Below are 13,291 nucleotides of genomic sequence, written 5' to 3'. Positions count from 1 at the left end.
AATCTGTTATTATTTTCCATCCTGAAACATTTTAGCATGGATGGTACTTACTCTAATTTGATACATTTTCCTTGTGAACTCAAATGTGGACGTTTGTTTTCTTCTAGGTTTTGGGCGGAAAGATGTAGTTGAATATTTGCTTCAGAATGGTGCCAATGTCCAAGCACGTGATGATGGGGGCCTTATTCCTCTTCATAATGCATGCTCTTTTGGTCATGCTGAAGTAGTTAATCTCCTCTTGCGACATGGAGCAGACCCAAATGCTCGAGATAATTGGAATTATACTCCTCTTCATGAAGCTGCAATTAAAGGAAAGATTGATGTTTGCATTGGTAAGACTATTTACTTGTTAGAGTTTTCCTAATGTTGTAACTATTCTGAACCTAAATTGAATTCATTTGTTAATATCATTAAATTCTGTCAGGCTGAATTTAAATATTTAAGAACACTTCATGATTTAATCTAACCACTATTTATGAAGTATCTTTTTGTGTATGGTACTGAGCATAAATTTCTTTAGAGGACAGAGTACAAAGTTCTTATTCTCTAGAAATTTGCATTCTCTTGGGAAATAAGACACACAAAGAACCAGATAAAGGCCTGGTGAAAGTGAGCAGGGAGTGTTAGAGGATGATGAGTTGGCAGGAGTCAGGTCAAGGCCCTGTCTCCTGGAGTCTTTCCAGGAAGTAGTGGGGGAAAGGTTAAAAAGGTAAGTAGGGACTTCTTGAAAAAGAGCTATAAGTTTCAGATTTAGGAGCTCGATATTACTGGGTAGGCAATATGGAATATCAAAGATTTTTGAGTAGGGGAATGGTGTGATGAGTACATAGTGTACTGTCATGCTCCCCATAATATTTTGATCAACAATGGACCACATATATAAGGGTGGTCCAGTAAGATTATAATGGAGCTGAAAAATTCCTATTGCCTAGTGAATTGGTAGCTGCCCTAACTTTGTAGCACTCAGGTGTTTGTGTGTGCTGCCATTCTTACAAGACACAGCATATACTATTGTGTACACAGTATAATACTCAATTAGGTTAATAAACAACTATGTTACTGGTTTGTGTATTTACTGTGCTATACTTTTTATCATTGTTTTAGAGCATACTCCTACTTAAAAAAAAAAAAGTTAACTGTAAGACAGCCTGAAGCAGAAGTATTCCAGAAGGCATTGTTATCGTAGCAGATGACAGATCCATGCATGTTACTGCCCCTGAAGACCTTCCAGTGAGACAAGATGTAGAGGTGGAAAACAGTGATAGTGATGATCCTGACCCTGTGTAGGCCTAGGCTAATATGTGTGTGTCTGTCTTAGTATTTAACAAAAAAAGTTTAAAAAGTAAAAAAAAAAAATTTAATAGAAAAAAGCTTATAGAATGAGGATATAAAGAAAGAAAATATTTTGTACAGTTATACATTGTGTTTGTGTTTTAAGCTAAGTGTTATTACAAAAGAGTCAAAACATTTTGAAAATTTTAAAAGTTTATAAAGTAAAAGTATGGTAAGCTAAGGTTAATTTATTATTGAAGAATTTTTTTATTAATATAGCATAGCCTAAGTTTACAGTGTTTATATAATCTATAGTAGTGTACAATAATATCCTAGGCCTTCACATTCACCACTCACTCACTGACTCACCGAGAGCAACTTCTAGTCCTGCAAGCTCCATTCATGCTAAGTCCATACAACTGTATTGTTTTTTGTCTTATATATCATATTTTTATTGTACCTTTTCTGTTTAGATATGTTTAGATACACAATACTTAACCATTGTGTTGCCATTACCTAAAGTATTTAGTATATAGTAACGTGCTGTACAGGTTTATAGCCTAGGAGTAATAGGCTATACTGTACACCCTAGGTGTGTAGTAGGCTGTACCATCTAGGTTTGTATAAGTCACTCTATGATCTTTGCCCAATGACAGAATTGCCTAACAACACATTTCTCGGAATATATCCCTATCATTAAGCAACACACGATTGTATTTTAGAAAGAGTAATCTGATAGGAGGCTGGGTGGGATGGGTGGCATCAGGGAGACTAGTTAAGAAGCTGTAGAATAACCCAGGTGAGAAATGATGAGGGCATGCCCCTAGGGTTGTTATAGGAGAATGGAAATGGCAGGAAAAGTAAGAAAATTATATAGTATGTGAGAAGGCTGTTTGAGTGTTTTCATTAACCTGATATTTAATTTTCTGAACCTAACAGATTCAAGGGTTTTAAACTCATTGCTACCTGAGCTCTGTTATTTCCTAATGCAAAAACAGGGACAGTTGAAACCCTTAACAGATAGAAAGCCAGTTCTGTGCAATAGGAAAAGTCCAGGGCTCTATGCTGGACTTAAATTCATTCCCCCATTCCCCCAAAATCCCAAATCACTTTTTATGACAAAGTCACCAGCTTAGTTTAAATTAGGTCATTTATTAAGATGCAAAGTGGATTACCTGGTTACCTTTGCACAATTCTCCTTTTCTATGTGTTATCTTAAATTATTACTGCCGTATGCTCAAATATACTGCTTGTACCACATGACACATCCCTGTACCTCAGAGTCTCAGACATATAAATAATTAGTTGTGATACTATAGAGTTTTTCAAATATAGTTATAGATATGCACTATCCAGTATGGTAGCTGAGGACTTGTGATATGGCTAGTCTAAATTGAGATGTACTATAAAGGAAAAATACATACGAGATTTCAAAGACTTAGTACAAAAAGGAATATTAAAATATTTCATTAATAGTTTTCATATTGGTTATAATATAAATGTAAATATTGAATATATTGGGTTAAATAAAATGTGTTAAAATTAATTTAAACTATTTCTTTGTAATTTTTTAATGTAGCTACTAGAAAATTTCAGATTATCTATGGGGCTCACATTTCTATTGAATTCTGTTATAGATAGGAGTGGAGCAGAATGGAAATTAACCCTATCAAAGAACAGGAACTGAGGTTCCTTTCTGCATGATATCTGCCTGTCTTCCTCTAAGTCCTTATTTATAGATAGAGTATGCTGGAATATCTTTATATAACAAATAATAATACAGAGCACACAACACAAGGCTTCTCTTTTTAGTGTGTCTTGGATTGTAATGTATCAGTTTTGATTTGGGGCAAAGCAAATACCCTACAGAGAGTATTTGGATTTTAACTCAAAATTCAGTGTAATTAACCTAAAAAAAACTAACTTCTCAGCTGGCAACCCCTATCCATGAATCCCTCAGTTAAGATTTTTCCAAAGAAAAATTAAGGAATAATTTACACTTTGATTTCACTCCTTAGCTAGTTTACCTTGCTGTTAAAGTGCAGTGTATGATGGTGTCAATAATGAACAAATCCAAGCAGTCTCCTCCTATTGATTAATGTATTCAGCTTTCTTGAAGAATAGGGAGATGATGAGTGATGGCCTTACAGAATTTATTGAAAGCATAAGGAAGCTATCCAGTTTTGTTTAAAGGATTTTCGTTTGTGGTTTTTTTGTTTGTTCAGAAGTCCTACAAATCTCTATTCTTGGGCTGTCTACAGCTTTAGACATTTTATTTCTGTTATGATAGAGCAGTCTTTCTTGCTTAGGCAGTGTTCCTTTGGAATGAGAAAACAAAACTTTCAAGCAAACTCTCCTTTTTTTCCCTTATACACTCTTATCTGTCCTTGGTCACTTGTCACCAGCTCTATAAATGACAAAGGAAAATCTCACATGGAACTCAGGGTAAACTTAATGTGTCTTTAATGCATTAAATAATTAATTTTGTATATATTCGTACATTTAAAGTGTAACAGTTACCGTTCTGTCGGGATATGAAAGGTCTTTAAACAACTTTGAGACTTCTAGACCAGAATTTTTGAGAAAATTATTTACTAAAATCAAGTTGCCGTGATTACCATTGTGAAAAGTAGTGTTGCTATTTTGCAGTGCTCTTACAGCATGGAGCAGAGCCAACCATCCGAAATACAGATGGAAGGACGGCATTGGATTTAGCAGACCCATCTGCCAAAGCAGTTCTAACAGGTAAGTTTGTGTGCTCTGGTTATTCCAGGACAAATATAAAGAACAAGCTTGCTAGGTAGACAGGCTGCCTCCTGCGGTTGGTTAATAACCTCAACTAGATTTTAAAATAGTGTCAGTTCACTTCCTATTCTTTTCTACATCTAGACAGTTGATGTTTGATCCTTAAGAAAGATAAATCTTTTTTTTTTTTTTTTTTTTTTTTTTAGTTTAAATTTGTCTTGATGCCTTATTGGTGACAGGATTAATGTGTGTTGCTCTCATGTATTCAGGATATTTTTTAAATATCCCTAAATTTTTCAGATAACAATGCCTGCCTACTGCTTTATGTGAGTTTCCTAATCCAAAACTCAAAATACTTCTTGGTCCCAGGCATAAGGGAGACTCAACCTGTACCATTCTTTCTTTCTTTGGGTTTTTTTTTTTTTTAATTATATATTTTAATCATTTTTTATGGAATCCTTTCAAAAAGAACTAACCATTCTTTTGCTTTTCAAAACAAAGGATTTGGGGCATGCTCATTTTAGTGCCATGAAGAATGCTAATTATTGTACTCTGCTATAACATATTCATGTCCTTGGAACTTATTACGATGTTGAAGGCTATAGTTTAGATAAATAAGCTTTTCTGAATTGTATGTACTTCACATATTTTTCCCCTTGTCAGTGTGCTTTCCTCGTAAGCAACTCTGCCATATTACTTACTGGATTCTTACCTACTGGGTGATGATCATTGGAATCATGTCTAATCTAAAAGGCAAGAACCTGAGGGGTTTTGCTGTGAGCTTTGGGCCTGAACTTTGTGATGTTTCTTCTGGCATTGCTGAGAAAGTTTAGACTAGTCCCTGAAAAGACTTCTGTCACTTCAGTATTTATTTCCTCCTTGACAATTCCATGTTATTCCTTTTTATCTTTTTAAAAAACCTTGGAGCTCAAGAGAAGCCTTGCCTTAGCAATCAATACACAGTTCACATTGTGGACAGTATTTGGGTATCATTTCAACAAATCATTATGTTAATTTAAATTTTAGTGATTTTATAGTTTTGTTGATATTCATTTATAAAGGTAAAAGCTATAAGTATAAAGAGTTTGTAATCTTGTTTTTATATTTGTATATATTTAAAGTAGTATTAAATAAAAATGATCTTCGTGTTAAAAAATCTTCTAGATTCATAAAGATGTTAATGATTATATTTAATCCTTGATGCTGTAGATTCTTTTGTCATTTCTGTAATGTTATATTGGGTTGTGTTTGTTTTGTTTAGGTTTTGAATGAAGTCGTGGATACGTTTTGTTTCTCTGTTACAAAAATAACATACTCATTTTAGGAAATTTAAAGAGAAAAAAGAAGAGGAAGAGCTCATCAGTAGCCTACCACTCAAGACAAACTCTGTTAATATTTTGGTATATTTCTTTCAGGGCTTTCCTTTTTCTGTGCCTATTATTGTTATATGGTTGTGGTCACACATCATTATATAACATTGGATTTTTTTTTCACTTTCATAACAAAGGCATTTCATGTTTTTCATACAAATATTTTTAAACTACGTGATATTCTATTAATCATATTCAATTTATTAGAAATTTGTTTCTAAATTTATCTACTTATAGTTCAGTGGACATCTTTTTGCATAAAACTGTCATTAATTTTTTTAAGTTTCTGCTTATTTTTTTTCCTACACAGGTGAATATAAGAAAGATGAACTCTTGGAAAGTGCTAGGTATGTACTAATGTTATAAATATGTAACGTAAATACTTTACCATAAGCAAACCTTAAAAGAGAATGATTTTTTTTTTTTAACGGTCACAATCCATATCTCGAGGCAAAATCTGCTAATGAGTACAAATTGCTAAAACTTTTTTTGTGTGTTGTAGGAGTGGCAATGAGGAAAAAATGATGGCTCTACTTACACCGTTAAATGTCAACTGCCATGCAAGTGATGGCAGAAAGGTACTTCCGTTTGCAACTAAGTTTGTGCTTATCTCCTGGTAACATGAAGATGTGTTTATCTTTTTTTTTTTTTTTTCTATTTTTTTTTGTAAGCACCCATCTCTTGCATATGTGTTTATTTTATTATAAATTAAAATATATTTGAAGAGAGTGCTGATGTTTTCTTTTAAGCAGTATTTCAGATTAATTCTTCAGCTTAGTAAAACTTTGTTGATAATAAACATTTAATTGTTTGCTTTCTATATGCAGCGATGAACTTATAAAGTTTTATACTATGCCTTCAGTATATATGTTAGATTTTATAAAAACCAAATTGATAACTATTTATTTAGACAGTGAAGTTATAATTGGATTTTCTGGTTTCATATTTGGGTTTTTACAATTTTATCCAGCCATTATTTGAATTTCATTAATTTGTTTGATATTTCAGTCAACTCCATTGCATTTGGCAGCAGGATACAACAGAGTAAAGATTGTACAGCTGTTATTGCAGCATGGAGCTGATGTCCATGCTAAAGATAAAGGGTAAGTGTTTGAACAAAAATGAGGACTTCTTAAATGTTACTGTCCTTATAACAATCTTTGTAACATGTAACAATTTTTTTTAACTAAACATCATTAATATTTATTGTTGGTTGCTCTGAGGCCACAGCAGATTATAAAACCTTAAACCTACTACTCATAGGGTTTACGTTACATTTTAGGAGGCCTGACAATACCAGGATATCTCTCCTAAGTGCCAGGTAATAAATAGAGAGGGATAATACTACAGGAATTCCCAGGAGAGAACTATCAGTGATGACTAGAGTGGTTGGGAGATGGTATTTGACCAATACCTTAAAGGCAGATCTCAATTCAAGAAAGCAAACAGTTTAGGAAACATTACTCTCCAAGAGAATTGATAAAATGGAGATGCTAAAGCGGATATTACAGTGACTGGACCAGCTTGGCTGAAGTAGATAATTCATGTGGGGGACAAATGAAGGTTAGGGTGAGAGAAGTGAACATTTGAGGACTTGGTATTGTAGCCTAAGGAATTCAGATTTCATTCTGTGATCTGAAGCAAGGGGTGGGGTGACTATTCTAAGAGTTTTAAGAGGTTCATTCTGGAGTGATGTGTAGGCTACATTGGAGAAAAAGGAGGCTAGAGCCAAAGAGCAGGAAAGTAAGTGTTGTAAAGGTTCAGGTATAATGAGTGTCCATAGTGTGGCAGAAGAAATGAAAAGGAAGGCGTAGATATAAGAGATATTACAGTGTAAGAATGGATGAGATTTGTTGAATGTCTGGATGTGATAGAGAAAGGAATGAAAAGAGAACTACATTTCAGTCTGTGAAGCTGAGTTAGATTCAATAATACACATACTGAAGTATAGGAAGGAAAAATTGTTGGGGGGGGTACAATTTGAGGTCACTTTCACAGCTCTGTGTTTTGCGAGATGATGATAGGAACACAAGTGAAAGTATCTAGTAGGTAGCTAGGACTGACATTGGTGCTCAGGCAAGTAAGGAATCCTATATTCAAAAATGGTAAGGAAAGCCATGAGCCTTTAAAGAGAGGACACATAGAACTAAAGACTAAATTGCAGGTGGCCATAACTTACCAGGGGCCACATGGTGGTGGCTGTAGCTATAAATAAGTGATCCCAAGGAGAAGGAGAAGCTTAAAGATAGAAGACAAGAATTTTAAGATTCTACTGTACCTTCCCATGTAGAAAGTTCTTTCTCCGTTCCCATCATGAAAGAATTGGGTTTCAGTTTTTTAAGGAATATAGCCATTTATCTTACAAGATATCAAAAAAGTTTCTGAGAAGAGCCAGTGTTTGAGCTGAGTCTGGAAAAGAAGTGTAGAAGTGAGCCAGACCAAAGGAGGGAGAGAAATCTATCCTACACCTAGGGAGCAATATGTGTAGAGACATAGAGGGAACCACAAGTTTAGTATACCATTATTGAAGGGTAAGGCTAGAGAGGGGGCCAGATCATTTTGTGTGCCACGTTAAAGAAATTGGAGCCCTCTCTTGAAGGCATGGAAGAACCACTAAGGACGTTAAAATAAGGAGTAGCCACATCAGATTTACCTTTTAGAAAAATTTGGCCACAGCTTAGAAAGTAAATTGGAGTGGGGGTTATTTCAGTAGTGCAGAGGAGAAATAATATAGGTGCAAACTAAGGCAGTGACAGTAGCTGTGGGGAAAAAAGGAAGGAGAATTTGAAAGAGACTTAGGAGTTAGAATTGTTAGGACTTAAGGTTCAAATGGATGTTACTGAATTTTGTACATTTTTAAATAGAAGGTCAGGTAAGCCATTAAGTCTTAACTTATAAATTTCTTCAGGCCTTGGGAACCTGTACTAACACAGGCTTTTTTCCCCTCTCATTGTAGTGATCTGGTGCCATTACACAATGCCTGTTCTTACGGTCATTATGAAGTAACCGAACTTCTGGTCAAGGTTAGTTCTCTTGTACTTCTCTAATTATTTTCTATAATTACATAAAATTACTTGAAAAATGTAGTATATCTGTTTTTTTGTGTTCTTAGTACTTGATAGAAATAGGAGTATTATAATCATAAAATACGGGTGATTGCTAGGTTAGCATCTGAGTGCTTTGAGATTTTTGAGATACCAAAATTTGAATATAAAGTAGCACTACTATCTTGTAAATAACAGATTAAGTGATTCTATAAATCACTTTTGTAGCTAAAGGTGAACTTTCAAAACTCTGATATCAAAAAGCAATTTTTCATCAATTATATATTATTAAAACCATGAATTATATTTGTAAGATTTGCTTGGTAAGCTTCACTTCTTCCAATATGCTCAGCAGCTATTTAACAAACAGGTTAGTAAAACTAGCAAGAAACTTCTTATTTTGACCCCTCTTGGGTGAGATTAGAAGATATCGAGAGTCGATCCCAGCATGCTACCCATGCCCATTTCCTTCAGTCCCTCAGTCTCTACATATATTTGCCCACATTCTTGAGACTTCTGATACCCTGCACCCAGTCTACCCCTTCAGTACTTCTCCTCATTCTCTCAGCAGCTGTTATGGAAACAGAAAGAGGACACTTGTTTCCAGTGCCTCTATGCCTCCTTTTGAGCATGTCCTTACCATGGAATACATTCTCCCACAGAAACAACTTTATAATAATGATTAGATATTCCCAGTAGCACATAAGCCATTTTAAATTTATAATGTGGTTGTGATGTTTATACATTTATAGCAGTAATGCTTTTGCTTCTTGAAAAACTGAATCTTGAATTCAACAGAACATGTTACTATGGATAAAAATGAAACATCAAACGAATTGCACTAGGACTTAAAGAAAACTGAGTAGTATTTTCCTAAGACCTAGTGTTTTACTAAATAAGAATGGAAGGCTGGCTAGAGGTTATACTCAGAGAAGGGGTTAGCTGAGATGAGGGTGCAGGCAGATACCAGACAAGTAAGGTTTAGAAAAGTCAGGAGAAAAAAAGTACATAGAGGTTGGGAATATAGGCGGAGGTTCTGGGCAATGCGGAGTCAATTGACAACCCTTGCTAATTAGTCTGGCCAGCAGAAGCTGGCATTTAACAGCAAGCATTCAGCGACTGCTTTCCATGACTAAGGCACTGTGCTAGGCATGGAAGTCACCAAGACATTCCTGAACAAAGCATTCAAGTAATGAAGGTCTAGTACTAACAGGCACAAGAACAACAAGGAATTCTCTTAACTTTCATTTTCCTCATAGCTGCTAAGTACAAGGAAGCTAGTAGATGGATCTGGCTAGAGTGAAGGGAAAATTTCTGTCAAGTAGATTCATAATTAATTAAACCATTGTGTAGAAAGTGCTGACTGATCTTTCTTTGCTTAGAACGGGATGTTGGAACTTCTAATGGATTGCCATAGGATCTATCTTTGCCTTTATTATAGTCCACATTTTTATTGCTGACTTGATAAAATTAGAGGAGATGTTTACCAAGTTTTCAGACTAACATGAAGTTGGGAAGGATAACTAGCATTCAGGTTTATAGAATCAAGGCTCAAAACCATCTAACCATCTCCACAGGCTCTAAGCTTGAAAAATGAAATTTGATGGGGATCAATTAGGAGACTTAAGTTTACAAAGAGACTTCAGTTCTTATTCACAGGAACAAGATGTGAGAGGAGAACATACTTTTGTGTTTACTTCATGTTGAAAAAATAATCTAGAGCTTTTAAACCAGGTTCAGTGGCTCATGCCTGTAGTCCCAGCTACTCAGGAGGCTGAGGCAGGAGGATTGCTTGAGCCCAAGAGTTCGAGGCTGAGCTGTGATTGAGCCACTGCACTCCAGCCCAGGCAACAGAGCGGGACCCTGTCTCTAAAAGTAATAAGAAGAATCTAGAGCTTTGAAATTAGCCACTAATTCAGTTTATGTGTAAATTGTGATGTGACTACTTAAAAAGCTATTGTATTAACAATTTTATGCCAGTAGTAGAATTATAGTGTCAAGAGGAAATATAACAATGGATGCACTGTACTCCACACAGTCAACCCACATTGGAATCTATTGTTTTAGGCTCTCGGCATTTTTTAAATTAATTTTTTAAACTAAAGTATATTTAGTTGAGAGCCACCAGGATAAGTATAGAAGGATGAATGAAAGAACTTTAGTCTAGATATTTAGACTGAAAAAGATAAACATAAGAGTTGCCTTCAAATGCTGCAAAGAAGAGTATTGATCTTTTTTGCTCCAAAAAAGACAAAACAAGTGGATAAAAGTTAAAAGTGCACATTTCAACTTAATGTACAGGAACCTAACAATGAGAGTTATCTAGTAATTATAAAAAGCCATGCTAGCTGAGAATTAGCTCCCCATTGTTTCAAGTACTAAAAGAGTAAGTAGCTGGTTTGCCTTCTGTCAAGAATTCTATGGAAGGGATTTTGTTTGATGGGAGGTTGAACTAGTGTGACTTCTGTGGTCCTTCCACTTCAATACTTGGAACTGACTAAAATTAAAAAGTCTGCCAACACAAAATGTCAGCAAGGATGTTGAGCAACTAGAACTCAAACATTGCTGGTGGTGATGTAAAATGGTATAGCTACTTTAGAAAACTGTTTGGCAGTTTCTAATACAGTTAAACATATATCTTCCATGACAATCTGTGTCCATAAAGAGACTTGTATAGGAATATTTATAACAGCTTATTCATAATACAGGTTGAGTATCCCCTATCTGAAATGTTTGGGACCAGAAGTATTTTAGATTTCATATCTTTTCAGATTTTGGAATAGCTGCATATATAGTATATAATGAGATATCTTGGGGATGGAACCCAAATCTAAACATGAAATTCATTTGTTTCACATACACCTTATACACATAGCCTGAAGGTAATTTTATACAATATTTTTAATAATTTTTGTGCACGAAACAAAGTTTGTGTACATGAGGTCAGGTGTGGAATTTTCCACTGTTGGTGTCCTGTCAGCAGTCAAAAAGTTCTAGATTTTGGAGCATTTCACATTTTGGGTTTTCTCACTAGGGATACTCAGCCTATAGTCAAAAACTAGAAATAGTCCAAATGTCCATTAACAAGATAATAGATCAGTAAATTATGATACAGCTATACTATGAAATACTCCTCAGCAATGATAATGAACTGATACAGCAACATGAATGAATCTCAGAAACGTTGTATGTGTGAAAGAAGCTAGATAGAAAAATATATATTATAGAAATGTATATTCTTTCCTTTTTATGAAATGCAAGTACAGGTAAATCTAATACATGGTGCTAAACATCAGAATGGGGGCAGGAATTGTCTATAAAAGGAGCATGAGGAAACATTCTGGGGTAATGAAAGTGGCCTGTATATAGCTTGATTTGGGTGATGGTATCACGGATATATATCTGTCAAAACTCATCAAACCTACACACCGAAGAGTTGTGTGTTTTACTATGTATAAATTATACCTCAAAAGAGGGAAAAATTAGTTCTTGAAAAAGATACAGTTTAAACCTAAAGCTTAATTTTTTTTTTTTTGAGGGGGAGGGGTCTCACTCTGTCACCTGGGCTAGAGGGCTGTGGCATTAGCCTAGCTCACAGCAACCTTAAACTCCTGGGCTCAAGCAATCCTCTTGACTCAGCCTCCCGAGTAGCTGGGATTATAGGTGCTTGCCACCACGCCCGGCTAATTTTTCTGTTTTTAGTGGAGACAGGGTCTCTGTCTTGCTCAGGCTGGTCCGGAACTCCTAACCTCAAGCTGTCCTCCCAACTTGGCCTCCCAGAATGCTGGGATTACAGGCGGGAGCCACTGCACCCGGCCTAAAGCTTAGTTTTTAACTGTTCTGAGTAAAAGAATTAAATAGGCCCTGTGGGCAAGACTAGCAATCAGCTACTATTTTTCTATTGGGAGAAGTGTATACTTTCTGAGATAATTAGCTTAAAAAGTGAACTTTGGGCCGGGCGTGGTGGCTCACGCCTGTAATCCTAGCCCTCTGGGAGGCCGAGGCGGGTGGATTGCTCGAGGTCAGGGAGTTGGAGACCAGCCTGAGCGAGACCTTGTCTCTACTAAAAATAGAAATAAAAATTATCTGGACAACTAAAAATATATATAGAAAAAATTAGCTGGGCATGGTGGCGCATGCCTGTAGTCCCAGCTACTCGGGAGGCTGAGGCAGAAAGATCGCTTAAGCCCAGGAGGTTGAGGTTGCTGTGAGCTAAGCTGACGCCACGGCACTCACTCTAGCCCGGGCAACAAAGTGAGACTCTGTCTCAAAAAAAAAAAAAAAAGTGAACTTTGGAAACAACCTGTTTAAGCTTGAGTAATGTTAAATTACACAGTACTAATAATTCTAAATTCTCTTAAAAATTGAACATTAAATTTATTCTTTTTCCTCCCCAGCACGGTGCCTGTGTAAATGCAATGGACTTGTGGCAATTCACTCCTCTTCATGAGGCAGCTTCTAAAAACAGGGTTGAAGTGTGTTCTCTTCTCTTAAGTTACGGTGCAGATCCAACACTGCTGAATTGTCACAATAAAAGTGCTATAGACTTGGCTCCCACACCACAGTTAAAAGAAAGATTAGCATGTGAGTATAAAATTATGAATGTTCAGCTGTGATATTATGATATCAATAAGTTGAACATTTTTTCTTTCTTGTTTGTTCTTAGAAATGATTAAATAGAATATTTTCCTTAGCGTGGGTATCTCTTGTTGTTCAGACTAACATATTTAATAATTTGGAAGTTTCTACTTCAGATACTATGGAAAGAAAATATATTTGATTAATTTTTTCAAGTCGAGTTATATGCATTTTATGTGACTCTTATTAGATGGTATGCTTTTAAAACAAAAGCATTTGGAT

At 35.5% G+C, this 13,291-nt stretch overlaps 1 protein-coding gene across 2 annotated transcripts in view; it reads left to right on the top strand.

Moving 5' to 3' along the window:
- Positions 1-13,291, top strand: part of TNKS2 (tankyrase 2) — a 63,502-nt gene that overhangs the window by 13,612 nt on the left and 36,599 nt on the right. For both annotated transcript variants that reach the window (XM_045567817.1, XM_045567818.1), the window contains exons 2-8: positions 108-332; positions 3,922-4,017; positions 5,698-5,734; positions 5,890-5,965; positions 6,396-6,490; positions 8,344-8,410; positions 12,829-13,015. In XM_045567817.1, the coding sequence (XP_045423773.1) occupies positions 108-332; positions 3,922-4,017; positions 5,698-5,734; positions 5,890-5,965; positions 6,396-6,490; positions 8,344-8,410; positions 12,829-13,015 (783 nt within the window). The remainder of the gene's footprint in view (positions 1-107; positions 333-3,921; positions 4,018-5,697; positions 5,735-5,889; positions 5,966-6,395; positions 6,491-8,343; positions 8,411-12,828; positions 13,016-13,291) is intronic.

Source organism: Lemur catta, chromosome 14, assembly GCF_020740605.2.
Source record: "Lemur catta isolate mLemCat1 chromosome 14, mLemCat1.pri, whole genome shotgun sequence".
Lineage (NCBI taxonomy): Eukaryota > Metazoa > Chordata > Mammalia > Primates > Lemuridae > Lemur > Lemur catta.
This window is presented reverse-complemented; position numbering and strand designations above follow the sequence as displayed.